This window comes from Papaver somniferum, chromosome 1, assembly GCF_003573695.1.
Source record: "Papaver somniferum cultivar HN1 chromosome 1, ASM357369v1, whole genome shotgun sequence".
In the NCBI taxonomy this organism is placed as follows: Eukaryota; Viridiplantae; Streptophyta; class Magnoliopsida; order Ranunculales; family Papaveraceae; genus Papaver; species Papaver somniferum.
In genome coordinates this window covers 27,946,373-27,970,465 of record NC_039358.1, presented here as the reverse complement: position 1 = coordinate 27,970,465, position 24,093 = coordinate 27,946,373, and the positions used below count along the sequence as shown (strand labels likewise).

General features: G+C 38.1%; 1 protein-coding gene across 1 annotated transcript; it reads left to right on the top strand.

Annotated features, from left to right (window-relative positions):
* The first annotated feature begins 21,620 nt into the window (after window positions 1-21,620).
* LOC113281792 (NADPH-dependent 1-acyldihydroxyacetone phosphate reductase-like) lies at window positions 21,621-24,037 on the top strand. The gene is made up of 2 exons (XM_026530647.1): window positions 21,621-22,467; window positions 23,477-24,037. The coding sequence occupies exons 1-2, from the start codon at window positions 22,113-22,115 to the stop codon at window positions 23,506-23,508; spliced, it is 387 nt and encodes a 128-aa protein (XP_026386432.1). The 5' UTR covers window positions 21,621-22,112; the 3' UTR covers window positions 23,509-24,037.
* Window positions 24,038-24,093: the final 56 nt, after the last annotated feature.

Here is a 24,093-nt window from a genome sequence, read left to right as displayed (position 1 = left end):
CACAAATAATCTGGAAAATTCTCAAAAATTAATTGTATCCCCTAAGCATAGATTATCTAAACAAAGCATAACCTATCTAATTGAATCACAACTTATGAAGAAATTTTTTGCAAACAATTAAAAACTATGCAAAAGCAGTGATTGAGTGAATTATAAATTAGAGAGAATAAATAATTACCAATTATTCATGCGTAAATAGCTTCCTCATTGCCTTGGTTGTGGGAGAATTAGCCGCTCATCATGTTGGAAAACCTCTCAAAGAATTTCATTGATGCTCAAAAATGGTTTACAAATGATGAGAATATGAGAAATACAATAAAACCAGGTTTGTAACAGTTATAAGTGTACAAACCAGCTGTTACAGAAAACGACAGACAAAAAGTGCTGTAAACATTGTGCTGCGACCCTCTCCTCTGTGTCGCTGACACTGTTGAAAAACGACTGTCTCTGGGAGTCTGTTCTTCGCGTTCTTCAGCAGAAGCAGCAGGAAGCTTGTTGTTCGTCTTGATTTCTCACTCCTCAGCCCTTCTAAAGCCCCCCCCAAAATCTCGACCCCTTAATCCTGTACGGGTGTCCCTTTAGCGCTTGCCCTGGGGTGCAAATAGTATTTTTGGGCATAAATAGTAATTTTTCTGGGATTCCTTCAACGCATTTCTGGGGTGCCTTTAACACATTCCGGGGGTGTAAAACACCACTTTTCGAGCCAATTTCACCGCAAGAGCTTATTTTTCCAAAAACATCTACAAAAACATAAAACACCATAATAAGTACGAAATCGAGTACTAACAATGCAGAATATTGAGGACAAATTAGACACAAAAATGTGTCTATCAAATACCCCCAAACGTATTATTTGTTAGTCCTCGAGCAAAACTAATAAAAAATAAAACCGAGTTAATCTCAAGAGGGTCTACCAGAGGTGTACCCACAAAACCATTACTTCTAATTGGTCACAAGTATCCAAAGAGATATGAGGACATACATATTCTCAACCTATCTCCAAGTAACTAGAATGCCAGAGAAATTAAAGGTGTCAGCTCTAAAGCTGACTGAAGAAATCCGCAACACTGCTGGATAAAGAGATATCCGCTACACAGCTAGATAAACATTATAAGATGCGTCCGCTGCTTTACAGCTGGATAAAATTAGGTGAGAGATAAAGATGAGAGGGACATTTGCTACACAGCTGGACTAATTACGTGTGATGAGTTAAACCAGTGCTAGAAAGATCTTGTACCAGATTGAAAGCGGACTAACAAAGCAACCAAATGTATCTTTCTTCGACTCTCTCATAGTGCTCAATAGAAACAACGTCTTCTTCGGTCTTCAACTGTTGATGATAAACTATCGAACCTCATAGAACCTTGACAATTAACTCTTCTTTTCAATTTCTTCCTTGACTTATAAATTTCTACTTCCCTTTGGCCTTATTGAACAAAACCTTACGATGATTTTTTTTCATTTTTTTTTTTGAACCAAAAATTACAAGACAACAATTTACATGGCCATGAGAGAAGGACTTTCAAAACTTGGATCTTCGCAACTTGTGATGTCTTGGTATCATGGATTCTAACAACTTATATCATTTGCTCTTATAACTTCAACTTTGATTTTTGAATTATTCTTTTCTATTGTTGCTTCTAAACCTAAAACGTCTTCAACTTTCTTCATGGATTTTGATGTCGCTCCGCTTGTTGATGATGATAAGTTTTTATTGAGAGAGAGTCGCAATCCAGTAACTAAGACTACATTGTGAGGTTGCTTTGTCTTTCTGGCATTTCCATACCTACTTGCCTTTCCATCATGTATGGTTAGGTTCATCACGGTTACCCTCTAAAAGGAACAAGTTCTCTCCTGAATTTCAAGGATCTCAATGTCTTTTTCTCTAATGTCTCAAAAGGTTGTTATCCCTAGCATTCCAATTTCTATCTTTTCGGTGAGAAACGGTATGTAAACTTAGCTAACCGGATACCATGTGACGCTAGAAGTTTCAAAAGTGCAACTAAAAAGTTCTTCCATACCCCCAAACTTAAATCTAACATTGTCCTCAATGTTCTAAAGATAAAATTAAAAGCATGAACAAGGAGAAATTGTTACCACTTGAAGCAAAATAGTCAAGGAAAGATATTATCGTGTTGCATGAGCATGGGTTACCTCCCAAGAAGTGCTAAGTTTAAAGTCTTCAGCCAGACATTGGAAGAATTAGTCACCTCGTAGAACCATATAGCAGTAGCCGAAATAATTGTGGGTCATCTGGATAAAAAAGTGTTACCCACAAGAAGAGGAAACTGCAAAAGACCAAGAAGATACCGAATATACCCTTGCTTAAGACAACTACATCTAGTTGTGGTTCAGGTTCAGGATCTATAAAAGGGTCAAAATAAAAAGCTTTCATCGGTTGGATTTCCTCAAAGCTAAGATCCGGTTCAGGCATTAGAGTCTGGAAAAACTCAATTAAGAACTTAGAAGCACATAACAACAACCTGAATAATTGGGGATCTTCTAAGTTAATTAGATTTGACTCACAAAGTTGACCATAAAAATGGTCATTCTTAAGAAAATGTGTCGACCATAATATCCTAAAGTAATTAGGTTTAGTCTCAAAACTTAAATACTGACATATCTGAAAATCATATGTTCCCACAATTAGAAGAAATTTTTTTGGTGGAAAAACAAAGTCAATCTTGGTATCATAGCATGGGTTAACCACATCAACCAGAGGATGGATTTCTAACAACTGAGCTTCTTTTTGGACATCATTAGGTTCGGTAAAACATGTATGCAGATAATCTTGTAAGATGGTTGAGGCATAAATGTCAAGTCCTACACGAGGGAACTTTCTAAGAGTTAAAGAACACGGAGAATGATAATCACCCCCAAACTTAGAGTTTTCTGTGTCTCTATAAAGACTAGTCACAACTTCCCTAATTTCTAGGTCATCAGATTCCTGGAAATGGTCAATTGATTCTTATAAGTTGGGCTCATCCTCACTCATTTCTACGAGTTTATCATCTTCTAAGACTAGTGTTTATAAATCGCTAGATTCTAAAACAGTATTCTCAGGGTAAACTCTTTCCTCTAAATCATTATCGTCTTTGTAAACAGGAAATACTACATCGTCTAAAACGGGGGTATCTCTAGTCAAATCCTCGTCCTTTTGAATAGATGAATAATTATTAAAACTATTTGGATTTGAACTAGAAATAATATTATCATTAAAGAGCTCATTGGGAGTAACAGATTCCTCATCACTATGCCTATATATTTCAGATTCTTCATAAATACTATCCTCATCACAGTCCTCATTATAATAACATGAAAAAGGTCGAACCTCATCAAAACAAGTAGTGTTACCAATTCTAACCTCGTCATCTTGATTATGTGAATAAAAACTATCCTTATTTTCGAGGGTGGTATTGGGAAAACTACACTGGAAATTAAGACTATCCTGAGCAAGTTTTTTCACAATCCTATTTGTACTCTCAGTAAATTGCTTGAGGGTCTCTTCTAGAGACATCTTAGTTGACCGCTCTACGGACTCTTCTGGGAGAAGAATATTATAAGTCTCTTTCATAAATAACTTCCGTGTTGACTCATTGAAACTCTTGAGAGACTCTTCTAGAGAAATAGAAGGATTGTTTTGCTCGTATGACCTGTGGGTATATGGATAGTAATTGGGCTCACAGTGGTATGGACCATAACCTTCAAAAGTTTCGCGTTCCCAATCACTATTCACACAAACAAGGCTGACTCGACCAAATCAAACCTATAAAATCTAGCAAACAACAAGCATGATGGCTCCACTTAGATTGTTTCTAGACCAGCTTCTAATCTTTCGAGATGGAATTCGTTACAATCTGAGCAAACCTCTCTGGAATTAATCCGAGTTTAAGTAAGTTGAATTGAGACGAGGGAAGCTGCGAGGAGCTTTGATACCCAAGGTATCACCGGTATTATAAGGCGGCGCTGTCACGCATTCAACTCGCAGAAACCATCATGAACTTCAAAGTACGCTCAAAAGAGTAACCAATATTTTTCGAACGACTTTCCTATTAAACTCGTTACCCTATAGGTCTCGTTTTACTCAAAATTTTAAGCTTAGGTTCGCGTTTGGTTTCGTTTTCCTAAGGCGGGCAAGAAGGAAACGGTGATGAAATCCGAGTCCTTATATTAATTTGGCCAGGCCTTGCCCTTTACTAGGAAATTAAAACAACCGTATTCGAATCCTCAGCATATATTCACCTTAAGGCATACAATAAACCCGCTGACAGGGGATTCACGGGTGTTTCGAAAGCTTACCTCCCGTACCAGACGGGCGCAGAACCGCTGAAGTCGACTCGGGCCACGACTCCCGTGTCATGTGCGAACCTGAGGGGCCGAGACGATATTGTAATCGTCGTCCTTCCCTGCAAACAGTTTTATATTTAATGTACCCTTCCTTAGGGTTTAAAAAAAATAATTGTCCAAGTCCAAAGTCCAAATAAAGTGCAAAAGAAAAAAATAAAAAAAAAATAATTACAAAAAATGGAAGGTCTCTAAAAAAAATAAATTAAATTCTCTCTCTTTTTTTAAAAAATTTTTCTTTCGCTCTTTTTTTTTTTGCTTTGTCTTTTTCCTTCTCTTTTGGCTTTAAGCTTTGACTCCAAGTCTTTAGTATCCAACTTCAAACCTGTAATACAAAGACACACCCAAAGAAATGTAAAAAGAACAAATGAAATAAAAAAAAAAACTAAAAATTCTACCTAAGCACAAATCCGCGTCGGCGGCGCCAAAATGATAGTATTTTTGAATGATGTTGTAGTAATGAGGTTCAAACTCTCATACTTGTGAAGATTAAATTTAAAGATTTAATAAAATTATATACAAAAATATTAACAAAGTGGGCGAGAGGTAACCAAGACACTAGATTCCACTACGACGCAAAATTGAATGATACATATTTCAAAACTCTAATTATCTTTTAAGACTCTTATTTCTTAATTCACAAATAATCTGGAAAATTTTCAAAAATTAATTGTATCCCCTAAGCATATATTATCTAAACAAAGCATAACCTATCTAATTGAATTACAACTAACGAAGAAATTTTTTGCAAACAATTAAAAACTCTGCAAAAGCAGTGATTGAGTGAATTATAAATTATAAATTAGAGAGAATAAATAATTACCAATTATTCATGCGTAAATAGCTTCCTCATTGCCTTGGTTGTGAGAGAATTAGCCGCTCATCATGTTGGAAAACCTCTCAAAGAATTTCATTGATGCTCAAAAATGGTTTACAAATGATGAGAATATGAGAATTACAATAAAACCGGGTTTGTAACAGTTATAAGTGTTACAAACCAGCTGTTATAGAAAACGACAGACAAAAAGTGCCGTAACACTGTGTTGCGACCCTCTCCTCTGTGTCGCTGACATTGTTGAAAAATGACTGTCTCTGGGAGTCTGTTCTTCGGGTTCTTCAGCAGCAGCAGCAGCAGGAAGCTTGTTGTTCGTCTTGATTTCTCACTCCTCAGCCCTTCTAAAGCCCCCCCAAAATCTCAACCCCTTAATCCTGTACGAGTGTCCCTTTAGCACTTGCCCTGGGGTACAAATAGTATTTTTGGGCGTAAATAGTAATTTTTCTGGGATTCCTTCAGCGCATTTCTGGGGTGCCTTTAACACATTTCGGGGGTGTAAAACACCACTTTTCGAGCCAATTTCGCCGCAAGAACTTATTTTTTCAAAAACATCTACAAAAACATAAAACACCATAATAAGTACGAAATCGAGTACTAACAATACAGAACATTGAGGACAAATTAGACACAAAAATGTGTCTATCACCTGTTCTAGATCATTACCAATGTCTTCTCAGAGAGACCTATCTTTTCACATGACATCTTTAGTCTCGTCTGTTTGTCAAGTGACTGCACCTCCTGTTATGGGATCTCGTATTTATCACTGATTTCCCTTCTACGGGCAAGCTTCGAAACACTTCGTGTGTTGTGTTTCTTCTTACGATTGGCCTTGGGAACACTGTATGCTATGCGGAGGTGCTAGGGTATAAAATACTATTTCTGTTTTCAAATGTATATATATATATATATATATATACCTTTCCCCTGTTTTATGCCGTAGCACCGGAGGCTTGTCATATGTTTAAAGCGGTGGGAAATCTATTGGTGGTTTTCTCCAGTCCAGGGTGTGTGTGAAGAGAAGTGTTGGTTTTGCTCCTTCTCATGGATGCTTCCTCGGACGAGGAACAAGTAGGTGAGGAAACTGTTGCTCCAAGCGCGGCGCGAGCGCGATGCTCTTGTCCGAAGGCATCGTGTAATTTGTAGCTCTATATTGTTCATAGTTTGTTTATTTGATTACTTTGTGCGAGTTGTGTGGCTCGGAGGAATGACCATATGTAATATTGATCTGATCATGGATGTAAAAGCCAAGGAGTGATCAGTTCCTGTGTTTGGATAAGGCACCGCTTATAGTATTGGAAGTTTACATAGGATCTTTTCCTTCGCGCTCTCTCAAATTTTTTTTTTTTTGCTTCCCTATTTGGGACTAGATTTCCCCCATATGGCTTGGAGGGTGATACCTCGGTCGAGTGATACTTGCCCCGTACATGGGAAGGCATCTCGATTCTGGTTATCTCCTGTTATAGAGGACATCATCCGATTTTGTGATCGTGATGGCATTACCTTAGGTCTGTGTCCGTGTCGGATAGCTTAGGTAATGTACCTGTATCATTATGTGTAGAATGGAAGGTGTTGCTAGCACCGTGCCATAGTGGTGTATGGGCTTTTGTAGTATGCAAGTATGGGATGTAGTACTAATCAAAAAACAAGAAGGGAAAACAAAACAGAAAAGAATAAAAGTAAATAAAATAAACAAAGCAAAAAAAGGCGAAATTAACACAAAAGGAGCGATTTTATTATTTGTCAAAAGAGAGCTTTCTAAGCTCTGAGTACATTCCAGGAAGGTTTTATGACCAGTGTACAAGTAGGGATCATGCCCTATTCTAGGACCGTTGGACGGTTTTCCTAAGCGTTGTAAGCTTTTAGGTATTTGATGTTCCATGGGCGTTCAAGTTCTTCGCTGTTGGATTTGAGCAATCTGTATGCTCCATCCCCTGCCTTAGCGAGGACTGTTAGTGGGCCTTCCCATATGGGTGCAAATTTTCCTGAATCGCGTTGGTAGGGTGGAATCTCGCGCCAGACTTTATCGCCTGGGCTGAATTGTCTCTGGTGAACACGTTTGTTGTATTCCCGAGCCAATTTTCTGTGATAATTTTCTATTGTTTGGAGAGCAATTTCTCTGTTTTCTTCCAAATCGTCCAGCTTGGAGAGTATCATGTGCGAGGTCAGATTTTTCTCCCATGCCTCGGTCTTCGTTGTGGGGATCATGGCTTCTGTTGGTATGATTGCCTCTGTTCCATATGTGAGGGCGAAGGGAGACATTCCTGTGGCTTCCCTTTTTGTGGTTTGATAGGCCCATAGGACGTTGTGTAGTTGTTCACACCAACTAGCTCCATATCCGTCAAGTTTCTTCTTGAGGATGTCGACGATAGTTTTGTTGGTGGCCTCTGCCTGGCCATTGCTCTCAGGATAGATTGGTGTAGATTTTTTTTTCTGATCTTGAAACAATTGAAGAGAAGATCGATGTTTTTCCCTCGGAGTTGTGCCCCATTATCAGATACAATGGCGGTCGGGATACCGAAGCGGCATATAATATGCTCGAAGAGAAATTTAATGACATCATGGTCTCTTATGTGTCTTAAAGCCGAGGCCTCCAACCATTTAGTGAAGTAGTCTGTGGCCACGATTAAATACTTCTTTTGTCCAGTACCGGCTTTTAGGGGTCCGACAATATCCACCCCCCATTTGGAGAATGTCCAAGGACTTAGGACGAACTTTAAGTTCATTGAAGGTGCATGTCTTCTTTTGCCAAATTTTTGGCACTCTATGCAAATTTTTGCCATTTTCTTCGAGTCCTCGTTCATGCGAGTCCAAAAATACCCCTGTAGACTTGCTTTATGAGCGAGGGATCGTCCTCCACTATGGTTTCCTGCGTAACCATAGTGTATTTCTTTTAGTATGGTTTGTCCTTCCGCAAATTAGAGACATCCGAGGAGAGGCCCAAGGTAGGATTGTTTGTATAACACGCCCTCCCGGAGTTGGTAGTTATCAGACCTTGATATTATCTTGTGTGCGATTAATTGATCGCTGGGGAGGTATTCGTTAGCTAGATACTTGATGATGGGCGTCCTCCAGTCATCCTCTGGCAGACTTTCCTCCTGGGCTACTGAGTCGACAACGAGGATGTCCATGTTTCCTTCCAATAGGATGGAGGGGAGTAGAACCTTTTCGATTCTGACATTGGTAGCTTCAGGGATAACTGTCATGGAAGCTATGAATGCTAAGGCATCATCATATCTGTTGTTGATTCGGTTTAAGTGGCGGAACATGATGTTTGGTATCTGCTCGATATAGTTCTTAGCGAGTTGAAGGTATCTCCGCAGACATGGATCCGAGGCTTGGTACGTTCCATCTATCTGCCGGATAATGAGTTGTGAATCGCTTGTGAGACGCACATTATGGATGCCCAAAGCGATGATGACTCGGAGGGCATGTATTACTGCCTCGTATTCGATTATATTGTTAGTGAAAGGGAATTCGAGCCTTAAGCTATAGACGATCCTTCGGCCGGTGGGGGTTATAAAAAACCATTCTGATACATGATCCTTCCGAGTTACACGACCCATTGACGAAGACCACCCATCGGTTGGGGTCCTTAGAGCGAAGTAGTTCGGGAGGATCCTCTAACTCGTCTTGCATCCCCGGGATTTCTTCAATCTTATCAGTATCGTCCATCTGGAAATCCTCTAAGAAATCTGCGACCACCTGGGTCTTGATTGCTGTTTGGGCTTGGTATTTAACACCGAATCGTTTGATTTGGGCCCCCAATTTGGAGATTCTACCTGCTCTGTCGGCATGGTCTAACACGAACTCTATGGGGGCTTTAGTGATGACTATTACAGTGTGCGCATGAAAATAAGTACGTAGATTTTGTGTTGCATAAACCAGAGATAACACTATCTTATCGATCCTTGAATAGTTTTTCTCAGCTGACGTCAAAGTTTTGCTGATGAAATATATTGGTTGTTCCGCGTCTGCATCTATGTGAGTGAGTACTGAACTAATCGAAGTATTGGTTGATGATAGGTAGATGTAGAGGTTTTCAACTAGGTTAGGCTTTTGAAGGATTGGCAAGGTTGCCAGATGTTCCTTGATTTTTTGAAAGGCTTACTCACAAGCACTAGTCCAAGAAAACTTTTCACCCTTCTTTAAGGTGTTGAAGAAGTCTCTGCATTTGTCAGAAGATCGGGCGATAAATCTGCCCAAGGCTGCCAGCCGACCATTCAGTCTTTGCACATCCTTGACCGTGGCTGGGGAAGGCATTTCCAATATGGCCCGTACCTTCTCGGGGTCAACCTCGATTCCTCGTTTGGGGACCAGATAACCCAAGAATTTGCCTGAGGTTACTCTGAAGGCACATTTTGCGGGATTGATCTTCATGTTAAATTTTCTCATTTGTTCGAAAATTTCCCTGAGATCATGTGCATGATCTTGTGGGAGTTTTCTCTTAACAAGCATGTCGTCTACGTATACCTCTAGGTTTTGTGTATCCAACCGTCAAACATCTTTCCACCATTCTTTGGTAGGTGCCCCTGCATTTTTTAACCCAAATGACATCTTGGTATAGCAGTATAGGCCACGAGGGATGAAGAAAGCGGTATGTTCTTGATCTTCCTCGGCGAGGGGGATCTGGTAATAACCAGAGTATCCGTCCATCAGAGATAATAATCTGTATCCTGAGGTTGCTTCTACAAGCTGGTGTATGTTAGGGAGTGGGAAGCTGTCCTTGGGGTAAGCTTTATTAAGGTCGCTAAAGTCGATACAGATCCTTACTCCTCCGTTTTTCTTTGGCACGATCACCATGTTAGAAATCCATGTTGGGTAATGGACTTCTCTTATCACCCCTGAAACTTCCATTTTCTTTAGCTCTTTCTAGATGGCTTCATGGTATTCTTGTGCCACTCATCTCATTTTTTGCCGAATGGGCTTGTGCTTTGGGTCAATTTTCAGATGATGACATCACACTTCAGGGTCTATTCCTGGCATATCTTCCATATGCCACGCAAAGAAATCGGAATATTCCCTTAGAACTTGTATTAGTTTATCTTCTTCTTCTTTGCTAAGGAGTGTCCCTATTTTTACCATACCCGGGTTTTCAGATGTTCTGATGTTGACTTCCTTGGTTGGCTCCGAGGCCGAGAAATTTGATTTTAATTCTCCTATATCGGAGAGGTTTGTATGGGTCCCATGGGTGAGTCCGATGGGACACTATTTTCCATTGCGAGTTCGTTGCCTGATCGTCTCGCCTCATTCTTTATGGCTATATAAGCATCGCTTTCGGCCTGATTTTTGGCATTCTTAGCTCGTTTCTTTTTTCCTCTGGCTTTGTTCTCTCTGTATTGAACTTCTGTCTTGTAGCAGCATTTTGCTTCAGTAATATCTCCAATGATTTCTGCCACTCCTCTAGGTGTAGGAAACATTAGCCTTTGATGGTAGGTCGAGGCCACTCCTTTGATTCCGTGGACCCAGGATCGTCCCACAATGGCTGTGTAAGGTGATAGTACATCTACCACGTAGAAGGTGGTTAGGGTGAGGATCTTTCCCACCCGAACTTCTAGCGTTATTTCACCTTTTGGGCGGGTTGATGACCCGTTGAAGCCAAATATGTTGTAAGTGGAGGGGACGAGACATTCGTTTGTGAGACCCATTTGTTTAAATGTTTCATAGAATAAGATCTCCACTGAACTGCCACCATCGATCAAAATTCTGGACATCGCCCATGGGAGTGCCTTGGTTTTTGTCTCCTCGCCCTCGGGCTCAGGGAGTGTGATGGCCATCATAACCACTAGTGGGTCGCTATGGTTTTGTCCTCCTTATGGTGCTTCTGAGGATGCAAAGGTAATGGGAAGTTTCATCCATTCCTCCAATTCGGGTTCTCTGGATGCACTGAAGACTTCATCGACGTTGAAATTTCGTTTGTGAAGTCATCCAGTGATATTTCCTTCTCGGACGGGGGTGACTATCACCGAGTGTGATATGGTGTTACAGTATAAGTACCGTGCCTCGGGGAAGATCTCCATACGATATATGGGTGCCCCATAGGTCAGTGTCATACGATAAGTTCTAAGGTGCTCGGTTGCATCTCTTGTTCCTGTGAACGGGGGTGTGTACACCGGTGAGGAGCATTTTCTTGGGAAGGGTAATCTTAATATATTTTCAGATAAGGGAGATTGTCCTGCTTCCACTGACAACTTCTTGTTCTCCTGCTTCCCTGTAGCTTCTCTATACATTGCCTCAAGTCGGTTGAATCGGGCTTGGAGTTCGTCCTCATCTCGCTAGTTTCGGCCTTCTTGCTCCTTCCCAGAGCTCTCTCGGGCAAGAAATATGGTTCATGGGGGCGATGCCTTGATCTCCCTGAGTCCTCGTCCGATTGTTCAATGTATGACACAATCTTAGAGCGAGTTGACCTCGAGTTCTCCCCTTGCTTTGGGTTTGTGGCTGCGAGATTCTCGGTCTCGTAGTCAATATTTACTTCGTCGATTCGGTTCTTGTTTCGTCTGTGTTTGGTATCAACATTTGATGACCCTTCGGATAGGATAACCTCGTGGTCAGGCACACCTCTATTTCCCTTAGGAAATCAATCCGTTGTTTCCTCGCTCGAGGTATCAGGGATGTTAATTCGTTCGTCGTCTTGCAAATGATCGAAAGGGTTTTCCTCCTCCGGGATTTCTTCAATGGTGGTGGTGCTTTCATTGAGAGCACCACCACCTTTGTTACTTGGCGTTTTAGCCAAGTAAGTGGTGAGTGGTACCTTCTTTGTTACTTGGCGTTTTAGCATGTGGTTTCTCCGTTAAAGTTTTCTATTGCGCATTTCTAAGTTCATCATTCTCTTATTCTGTACCCCTTGGGTTTTCAGGATGGCTGCAATTGCAGCATTAGCATCGGCGAGGTCCGAAGGGTTGTCCTTCTTGGCCTCACCGTTTGCTGTTTGTCTCGGCAAGCAGCTCAACCTTCCTGGCTGAGTAAGACGAATATCGTCACGTTTCTCGAAGGGGTTTCCCTCGCCTTCGGAGCTAGAATTATCAGTTAGTTCTTCCCGATATTGGTCATCGGGTTGTCCCTCGCCTGGGATCAAAGGCTCGACTGGCTCCATATCGTCGAGTCCTTCTGTTTGGGCTCCACCATTTTCTCCTTGGCTCTCACGAGTAGATCGTCGCGTCACCATTACCTTCCCTGCATCATATGCAATAATACTTAATTTGTCTTTTCTTTTAGAAAAGTGGGACCTTATATTTACAGGTCACATGCAATTACTAAGTCATAGTTCAGACTTGACAATTTAGTACAGGAAGACTTTGCAGTAGATTTTGGAGACATGTTAAAATGTCAAAACATCCCTGTTTGCATGAGGTGTTGATGATGGAATAAAGGTGTTTTTCCAGTCCTCTTTTTTCGAGGAAATATCTCCCTCAACACGCCATACCCCTATAGGGAAAGAATCTAATTATGACGATTGAGTACGTTTTCCCATTCTAGGAAATATATCTGATCATCTTTTAACTTATGACTTCAAACAAAAATTTTAGTTTGATGACTGATTATATACTCATTAATTCCTCCCCTTGACTTAAATTCAAATTCTTAAGAAGTAGATTCCGAGATTATGGCGAGTTTGATGATGAACATCAAGAAAAGTTTGTCTTTTTCAACTCTCATAAGGTGATTGCTTCCTTATGTAGTCTACTGACTAGCATCTCTTCCCATCTCTTTCATGGAGGAGATCGATTGAGCACCGAAGCATTTAGGACTCCATGTTTACTCCGACCTGCAACTCTCCTGAGCTACTTGAGTAAAACTTTGAAAATCTTGAAAATAACAAGAAATCTTAAATAAAATTAGTGAAAAACGTAGATCTGTTGATCTTGAGGTTCTCCTAGACTTCTTAGATCGTGAAGATCATTTTTATGTCCGAGCTTTACTCATTCACCTCAACAGAAATCTACTTTGTAGTGTGAAAACACTTCTCTTACAGAGATTATGAAAGAAACATAGAGTTGTTGTTAGGGAGGTAGATTAATCTTCATACCTCCCTGTTTCTAGCGCCAAAATGTAGTTGCATATTTTCTGACTACTACACCCAAGTAAGATTAAAGACTAAAAACTACTTAAACATACAAGATTCATCATGAACAAGATGCAAATATCATGAAATGTAAAGATTAACACAAGCATATAACGTGGTTCGGCCATGAAGACCTACGTCCACGGAGAAGAAGATGTTTTCTTATTGATTATAAGGTCTTAACCTTGAAAGTGTTACAGATATCTTCTAGATTTCTCACTTTCTCTCTATCTAAGTCTCTCTCAGGAATTTTCTGTAGAAAAACCATCTAAGATTACATAAATTGTCCACCTCCTGGTACACGGACTGGTATTTATAGAAAGAATAAACTCGTAGTCGCTTGATCGTCCGAGCTGGGTGAGCTGTCATCCGTCTTCCTAGCTCTCTCGGACTCATTCTATACCGTCCCTCGCGATGGCATACTTGGTCCTCCCTCCGAGTTGTCTTGATCTCCCTTGGATCGTGTTGCTCTTCTGTGGAGAACCTCGTGCTCCATCGCCTCTGGGTCGTAGTGTAGATCGTCCGAGTATTCCATCATGATGCCCAACTACCCAAGTCATATTCTTATCCTTCATTAAATGAGGTCTTGCTTTTTAGACTTGACCGTCTGAGCAGATTAGACCTTTACATACACGCGTCATTCATGTGGCGCTTGTGCAGTTGCCTCGACTGAGACAAATCCTTCTCTCATCGAATGATTTGGTGCTCCAACCTCATCATATCATCATATATTCATCCTTGGGATGTCGACACGTGGACGTCGGGTATTTTACCCACACAGGCGCGACTGGCATGCCTTGGCGCGGAGACGTGGATGGCATGGTTTTCCACTGGCACGGTGGCGCGGCTGGCATGGTTGGCATGCCTTGGCGCGGAGACGTGGCTGGCATGGTTTTCCATTGGCACGGTGGTGCGACTGGCATGGTTGGCATGCCTCGGCGCGGAGACGTGGCTGGCATGGTTTTTTATTGGCACGGTGGTGCGGCTGGCATGGTTGGCATGCCTTGGCGCGCAGACGTGGATGGCATAGTTTGCCAATGGCACGGTGGTGCGGCTGGCATGGTTGGTATGCCTTGGCGCAGAGATGTGGCTGGCATGGTTTGCCATTGGCACGGTGGTGCGGCTAGCATGGTTGGCATGCCTTGGCGTGGAGACGTGGCTGGCATGGTTTGCCATTGGAATGGTGGTGCGGCTGGCATGCATGGCGCGGAGAAGTGGCTGGCATGGTTTGCTATTGGCACGGTGGTGCGAGAATTAGGGTTTGGTATATACGAAGATATGTGAGTCAATACTAAGGGTTCTGCCGTGGAACATGACACATGTATATATAAAAAAAAAGGTACCCTGGTAATTCTTAACTAGGCATGCTGATTGATTCAATAAATGCGCTGGTGGTCATAGTGACGTCATGTCAGATGTACGGTTTTACGATTTTACCCCTAAACTAAAAACCACCATCAACAACCGGATACAAGACGATGGTCCTTGAACTCCGACGGTGTTTTCAGTATTAAGTCTCTCTATGCTAAACTTAATTTTGTTGATGGAGTCAATAACTTCCCACATCAATTTATTTGATAGAAGAACATTCCGCCAAAAGTTAACTTCCTCATCTGGTGTGCAGTTCATGGAAGGTTGAACACTATTGATGTTCTAGCTAGAAAAGGTATCACTCATTAAGATGGATGTACCCTATGTGGAGATGCTTTTGAGATTGCAGATCATATTTTTTTATACTATAGAGTGACTAGCAGGATATAGTCACTTCTAACACCTAAAAATTGGGCATGGTTTTTTCCTAGAAACCTTTATGACCTTGCTCATTGCTGGGACTTTAATCAATTTTTCAGCCACAGGTAAACACTATCGGTCTCTCATTCCATCCGCAGTTGTTTGGGTCTTATGGAAGGAAAGAAATACTAGAACCTTTCAAGAAGAACATACATTCAAAACAGATTCATACTTGGGTAATGAAGCTAAGTCTTTGGTGATTGCCTGGGCTTCTTCTTTTGGATTTCAAGCACATTTGAACTACTCCTTTTCTGTCCAAAATTGGGACAATCTTTTTATGTAACTTTTTGTTTTTACTTTCTTCTTTCAGTTCTGGTAGCTATGTTTGTACATTCTTTAACTTAATAATATCTCTCTTTCAATCTAAAAAAAATGGGGTCGTTACCGTACTAATCTACCTTACGGTAATATCAGAGACTATTTTGTAACCAAATTCTGTATTTTAATATTCCGGTGATGTAAAATAAAATTAGGACTTGTAAAGTAATTAAGTGTGATCAACTCGATAGTTATTACGACAAAAAACATATGTAACCACTTAACATGGTCTAGTTTAAATCTTTGTAAATAAGAAAATCCAAGAAATACCACAAGACGTAGGTTAAAAACTAAATTTATGGCACGAACTACTGTTTTCGAAATCATGTTTTCTTTACTATGATGATCCAACTTCACAAATCAGGTCTATTACTCAACAATTGGTTTTAAAACTTCTCCAAGAAGATCGATTGTTTGTAGATTACCAAAGATATCTAGGCAGCCCTGAAATCCACGGGAGACGACTACCAAATTTTTTTTTTTGATAATAAAGAAATCTTGTGTCATTTATTTTATAAATGGACAATATGCTTGCTTAGTATATTCTTATTTTGCGAATCAATTAACCCTAAATTGAATGAATCAATTAACCATAAATTGAATACACGACAATGTGTCCCACAAAATCAATTTTGGAAATGTCTGGAAAATCAATTTTGGCGAGGTCTAGTCTCTCCTTTATTACAAGGAAAGACTGTCGTCAAGTTTTTTCAATTGGTTTTGTCACGTCCAGTTTTAATAACGGTCCAAATCAAAATTAGTAGACGTTGAGGTTTGATATATCGAATTATAGTCATTTTTATAGAGTTTAATAAGAGGAACATATCGTCAAAGTATTAGCTTCAAATCCATTGACGTTTGGATTCTACCGAAAAGTTGGTAAAAATCCTATAAAGAATATCATATAAAATAATCCATGGATTCTTCTTCCTCATTGATAAAATACTGATTAAATTACCCTAGATTGTCATGTTTAGTTCTAAATCAAGTTTTTGTTTCGGTTTGAGGTTTGTACTTGAGTTCGTTATTGAGTGAAAAGTGGATCACGTCTTAAATGTGCAATTTTAAGTGCAATTCGTTAGAGAGACAGAACATCACAGAGCTGAAAAAATCAAGTTGCAGAAGACCACCATTTCTGCTGCTGCTGTGAAGAACACGAAGAACAAAGGACCATCAGAGACTGTCGTTCATGCTACAGTGACAACGACAATCAGATGAGGGTCGCAGGGTTACAGTAACAACAACAGTTCATCTATATCGTTCTCTATAACAGTGATTGCAACAATTATAAACGTTGCAAACACCCGATTTTCATCATTCTCTCCCTTTCATCTTTGTAAACACCCTTTGAGCAATAATAATGATTTTTGAGCGTGTTTCCAACATGATGATGAGCTAATTCTCTCACAACCAAGGCAATGAGAAAGCTATTTATGAATGAATAATTGGTAACTATGTTATTTTCTCTAGTTTATAATTTATAATTCACTCAATCACTGCTTTTGCAGAGTTTTTAATTGTTTGCATAATTTTCTTCATTAGTTGTAATTCAATTAGACAAAATATACTCTTTATTAGATAATTTATGCTTAGGGGATACAATTAATATTTGAGAATTTGCCTGATTATATGTGAATTAAGAAATAGGGGACTTAAAAGATAATTAAAGTTTTGGATTATTACCATAATTTATTCATGTGTAATAGTGGAATCAGTGTCTTAGTTATTCCTGATATCTTGAAATCAAATTTTGAGTTAAGTTTTCTTTATTTTTAAGTTTTATTAATTCTAGAATCTTTTGCTTTCACAAGCCTCAACGAACTTTTTACTACAACAATTTTGAGATAACATCAATATTACCATAACATGTTTCAGATAATGCACCAAATTTCGGGTCATGCGATAGACTTTGATTGGGCTTTAAAATGTCTATGTTGTGAACTCTTTTTTTTTTAGAATCCATACGAAGGACATGTTCTTAGGCATTTGGATTAAAATATAGTTCACTTTTATCTTTGTTTGTTTTCTATTTGGGATGTTAGTTAATCATGCGATAGAAGTTCCTCTGACATATATAAGATTGTTGTTGATTTATCTTGTTTATGTTTTCAAAACAAAGACCAAATGATTTCTTTATCCGGAAAACTAAAAAACAAAATTCAAAATTCAAATTCTACAAAGAATACCGAGCATACCTAAATATTCTTAGACATTGGAGGTAACTGAAATTACACTAGATTTATATTAAAGATCGTAACATTCAGATATACCGCATACTCAAGTTACTCGATGAAAATTTTTCTCTTGATATTCGAAATTATTAACCTTAAATTGTGCATTCTTGATAAGGCAAACCACCAAAATGAATTTAATTTCTCAGTAAAATATGGTAAAGTTAATTTTTGATGTATACTTATCCGTTCTAGCAAAGTTTGAAGCAAGCCACATATTTTTTTTCCCTGGGAAGCATTTAACCAACCCACCTGAAACCATGTATCAATGATTGTTTATAAATTAATAATTTATATATTAAAAAAAAAGTTATAAAGTTTTTGAATTTTATTTTTAGTCACTCAGGTTTCAATACCTACTTCTTCTTCTAAAGAAAATCCATAACCCATTTTTGTTAACCAAGATTCAATGGGAGTTTTAATTAGTAGCAATTAACAACCAATAGTTCTAATAATTGGATGCGATGGAGGTGGAATTGGCAATCGTTAAGCAAGAGCTTTTGTAAATCAGAATATATTGTGATAGCAACAAATAGGTCTTTATCTTCCATGAGGGATCTTCAAGGGGAGGATCAAGATAGGTTTTTGTGCTACGAATTAGATGTTGTCTAGAAAGTTGTGAACTTTGCAGTTGAGAAATTTGGTAAAATTCTTGTGAATAATGTTGGTATTCATTGTGGTAGTCCTCTTGTTGAAATTCCACTCTCTGCTATTTAAAATACCTTCAACACCAATGTCTATGGCATGACCTATGAACCTTCTTTTTCCTTGTTCTTTCAATTAGCGAATATCTCATGAATCGCCCAAATCTTGATTTCAATAATATGTTCACTGCTATTGTAAATTTACATGGAGGACATTCTTAGTTACTGGGTAGGTTGTAGGTCAATGGAACATTTGGATTACAAGGAAGAATTTGAGATACATAAAAATTCTAGGTTCCATGGTAAAACTTTCTATTAACGGTTAGATCTTTGGTCACGAATCGTCTTTCTAATGAGTAACACAAATTTATGTCATAGTGACTAACTTTGGGAATGGTCCGAAAATTGAGTTGCGAGGAAAATTTTAGATGTAAAAGGCAGCTTTGGAGTCACAATACATATTTTGAGATACATAACAAAATGTGAAATCACAAGGTAAGTTTGGGTCATGAAAGTTATTATGGATTTATGAGTTACATAACAAATTTTGTCACACAGAAAAATCTTGGTTTTCAAGGTACATTTTAGGTCATGAGATAAGTTGTATATTACCATAACATGTTTCAGATATTTCACAAAATTTTGGGTCATGCGATGGAGTTTAATAGGCATTAAAACATCTATGCTGTGAACTCTTTTTTTAGAATTCATACTATTTTTGAAGGATTTATTCCTAGACATTTGGATTAAAATATTGTTTATTTTATTTTATTTTCTGTTTGAGATGTTAGTTAATCATGCACTATGAGATCCTTTTGACATATATATAAGATTTATGTTGATTTGTTTTTCTTATGTTTTCAAAAACTAAGAGAAAATTAATTTTTTTTCTGGAAAACTAAGAAACAAAATCGAAACTTCAAATTCTACAAAGAATACAGAACATACCTAAAAATTCTAAGATATTGGAGGGAACTAAAATTACACTGGATTTACTTCGAAGACCTTAACATCCATAGACACCGGATACAGAATTAAGATATTGGAGGGAACTAAAATTACACTGGATTTACTTCGAAGACCTTAACATCCATAGACACCGGATACAAAATTTATTCGACGGAAAAAATATATCTCCCCCTTTAATGAGAGCAATGCTAAGTTGAAAACGGCTAACCAATTTGAAACTAGAATTAAACATAACTGTTGAATATGTTGATTGTAAAACTGAACCGTTAGATCTGGGAGAAAAAAAATTCGTGTGAACTATTGAATGGTGAAAGCCGTCAATGTGATAAGGACTTCGGTGCAATATATAAATATTACGGGGACTCTATGAAGAATCTTAGTGAACAAACGAATATTTTTAGGGACCTATATAAATGAGATATAGTAACGCTTATGGACGTTGCTAACTGGTGGATAAAGCGTTATTGTATATTTTGGGAATGGAAATACCCTCTTAAATCAAGTTGCGAGGGTGTGATGTGTGCGTAACCTACGCGCAACGCGCGTGCATGCTTCTTGTATTTGATAATTGAAATTGTTAACTTTAAGTTGTGCACTCTTGGATGATACTGTATTTCTATATTAAGTATGTATTTTTTTTTCCTCAGTTTAGTATCTTTTAGTAGCTTTATTGGTAGTAGGAAGAGTGTGTAACTTTGCTTGTATTTTGGTTTCAGTCACAGTAATCTTTTAATGGAATTCTAGTTTGTTTAGCATTAGATACTTCTAGCGCAGAGATTGGACACTTCGTCTAGACCATTCACCACTAAGGACTCGGGTCGAAGTTATAAACGAATCCCGAAATCAAGGAGGTAGACAAGTCTCGGGTCAATTGCATCAACCCCGATCACCAACAACCAAGTTTTTATGGACTTAGTTATCCATCAAACGTACAACTTTTCTTACGGAAAGCATTCGTCGAAGGCCTATGGACCCTCGAAAACTTCATCCAGATCCATCCCATCTACTACATCTACTCTAGCTGTAACTCTAATCTGGAAATTGAAACTTGCCTTTTTCTTCAATGTCATGTTATTGTAAACTCTTGTAATGGCCTTATAGTATTTTAATGAATTTCATGCTTAAAAAGAAAAAGAAAAAGAAAAAGGTAAAACTTAAAAAACATGGCGAGATTGAGGTATATCCAGATTAATTGGGGTATACCCATTTTAAATCCATCCAAGGTATTGTGTTAATTGGTGTCTAAAAGATGCTAAAAGACCAAATTATCCTTACTATTTTCATCCAAATTTAAACCCTGCCGACTAAAACTAAGAAAAATCTAAAACTTAGCAAAATAATTTTCAAAATCTATTTAAAACTCTACATGATCAAATCAAAAAGAAAAAGGAAATGAAACAAAAAATACATAGGGGTTTGAGATTGGGTATGATTTTGTGCCAATCTCAAACTGAGTATGTATTACTCATACTCAGTTTGAGATTGGGTACAAAATCATACCCAATCCCAAACCCTTTATTCCACATTTTTATCAAAAGTTGGCAGGGTATTTTTTCTCGATCCTGCCGACTAATACATGATTCCACAACGCCGGTAGGGTATTTTTTGTCGATCCTGCCGACTATATATGATTCCAAACGTCGGCAGGGTATTTTTTGTCGACCTTGCTGACTAATACTAGTCGCCAGTTTCCTAGGTTGAATATCGTGACGACTTTTCATCTATGAAATTAGCATTTACAGGGTCGTCACGGTATACATCCTTATACCTTGCCGACTATACTTTAGTCGGCAGGTTATGAAATTAATACCTTGCCGACTAATCATGCATTTCTAAACACCTTTCTCTGTACGTCAAAAATCCTATAATCGGCAGGGTATTTTTTTGTCGAACTTGCCGACTTTTCATACTTTCAGAATTGAGAATGTTGATTCGTTCTGTAATTTTGAGTATGAAATCACTCAGCAGCTTTGCAATCCCATTTGTAGAAGTGTTTGGCTAGTTTGGTTTCATTGACATTACAAAAAATATCTCAAAAAAAAAATCCTCAAAAATCATAACACATAATCCATGAGTTCAATCCAAATAATACCTAATTTGAGAATTTTAATTCAACTAATTAATTAACCTAAACACATTATTAGTGTTGATTAATAAAGGGTAATTAAACATTTTGAAAATATATGGTTAAGAGGTATTCTCTTTTACTTCAAAATGATTTAGGTTTTGTCTCATTAAATATACCCCAATCAAGTCAAGTTAAAAAAAATGAATTCAATCAAAACCTTTAAAATCCTAAGGCATATGAGACCCCACGTCACGGTCACAAAAACTCCCTCGTAAAAGTGAACACCACCCACCTCACCAAATTGCTCCAAATTTCTCTCTCCTCACCAAATTTCACAAAATTTTTCTCTTTTTCATTCAAATTTTCTCTCTCCTCAGAACTCCGGGAAATAAAAAGAAAAAAACTAAACCTAGGTTTGCTCTCCGCCGAGAAAAACTTCTTCTTTCTCATATTCTGTAGATTGATGGAGTTCAAATCTTTGGTTTCAAGGGAGACGAGGCTAATCTTTTTACTCGATTTTGATTTCACGGGTAATATATTCCCTGTTCAGAATTATAAAGAAAATTTTGATTTTTCTCTCTATATTTTCCAATCGATTGTTGGGTTTTAATCCAGACCTCTGCACCTTTTTATTGCTTTCTTCTCCGTTATACCTCTTGATTTCTTTTTCGTATTTGGGAAGCATTTAACTAACCCACGTGAGAACCTCTATCAATAATTTATCAATACCTTATCTTGTAAATCAATTAAACCCTAAATTAAGTTTCTGAATTTTATTTCTAATCACTCAATTTCAATACCCACTTTTTCTCTGAAGAAAATCCATAACCCATTTGTTGTTAATCAAGATTCAATGGGGGCTTCAATCAGCAGCAAAGAACAACCAGTAGTTCTAATAACTGGATGCAGTGAAGGTGGAATTGGCAACTGTTTAGCAAGAGCTTTTGCTAATCAAAATTGTATTGTGATAGCAACAAGTAGGTCTTTATCTTCCATGAGAGATCTTCAAGGCGAGGATCAAGGTAAGTTTTTTCTACAAGAATTGGATGTTGATGATGAAGAAAGTATTAATAAAGTTGTAAACTTTGCAATTGAGAAATTCAGTAGAATTGATATTCTTGTGAATAACGCTGGTATTCACTGTGTTGGTCCTCTTGTTGGAATCCCACTCTCTGCTATTGAAAATACATTCAACACCAATGTCTATGGTATGAACTATGAACCCTCTTTTTCCTTGTTCAAATCTCATGAATTTCCCAAATCTTAATTTCAATAATTGTATGTTCGTGAATTTCAATACAAACCCTTTTTAGGATTTAATCAGTTTATCTCAGAGAATTATTACGATTCTTTTGATTGAAATTGGGTTTGGAAATTTCAGTACATAAGAATACTGCAACATCATTATGGCACTACAGTGTACGGAATTTTAGTATTATCATTCTCACATTTAGTATGTATCAACCAACTACTTTAGTACTTGCAGCAATATAGGTTAGTGATGCTATACAGAACACGTCAGAGTTATTGAAGTACTATGGCTTCTGCAGCATTCACCATAAATGGGGAAGAAGAATCCCACTTTTGAGTTTTGACGCTGTGAATCTATTCATTTTGAGTAGTTGAGATGTTAATGAATGTGTCATTTTTTGTTTTCCAATCTGTCAGACTGAAACCATGGACGAATATATTTGAAGATCCAAAACATCCCTAACAATTGGTAGTTCACATGGTAGATTCTATCTAGAAGTATGCCTATACCTTAGTCTAATGAATGAATTCGCCAAGAAGATTCACCTTCCCCTCGAATGCCCATTAAATCAATCCACCATTGTTTGCTAAAATCCACATATTTTCAGTTAGAACGTTATTCCGCCTTCAAAGTATGATCGAGTCTTATGATAGAACATCTCAGCTTCCAAGATTCCCAAAATGGAATCCAGGAATTGCATTGTTTTAAAATAGGTAATTGCCATCCTCTTCTTCTAAAGATGTCAATGGTCATCACCCAAGTGAAGACATTCCCTTATTTCTTTCGAATTATTCAATATCTTTTTTGATATAGACTATCCATCGATGAACTAGCTTTTCGTTTGTTTGTCCCACCATAATACCAGATTGTCACTACCCTCGGTTTGCATTAGCTTTTGGTTTTCCTCATAAATCTCGTATTTGAACGGTATTTGCTTATCACTTTTACTGATTGCTCTTTCACAGAATCGAACTGCGGGTGTTTGGGATCAGTGTGACGACTGTGGTTCCTGGAGCAATAAAATCAAATTTCGGAAATGCTTCTGAGACAAGTTATAACCGGCTGCCTGAATGGAAATTTTACAAAGCATTCGCGGATGCAATTCGTTCAAGAACCACTTTGTCACAGGGTCCTAAGTCGACCCCAGGAGAAGAACTTGCAAAGAACACAGTAGCTGCTGTGCTGAAGAAGAACCCACCAGCATGGTTCTCTTATGGTCGTCTTTCATTTGTATCAGCTATCTTATATCACTTGCCACTCTGTATCAGAGATTTCATATTAAGAATGGCAATGAAAGCTTGAAGTCCTCTGAAAACTCTGTTGCTTAGTTACTTACTAGTTACCCTGCTTGTATTTTCAAGGGTATATTATTCTTTTAGCAAAAAAAAAGAAAAGAAAAAAACAATAAAATCAAGTGTTTAATTTTTTTTATATTTTGAAAAACAGTTTGCTTGTGGATATCAGTTTTGATTTTCCAAAAACTAAATGTAAAAATGTCTGATAATATGATCCATCTGTTGAAAACACTTTGTACGGTCCCGAAGAAAACCATAGCTAAGCACTTCTTAGGAAAGTATAACAG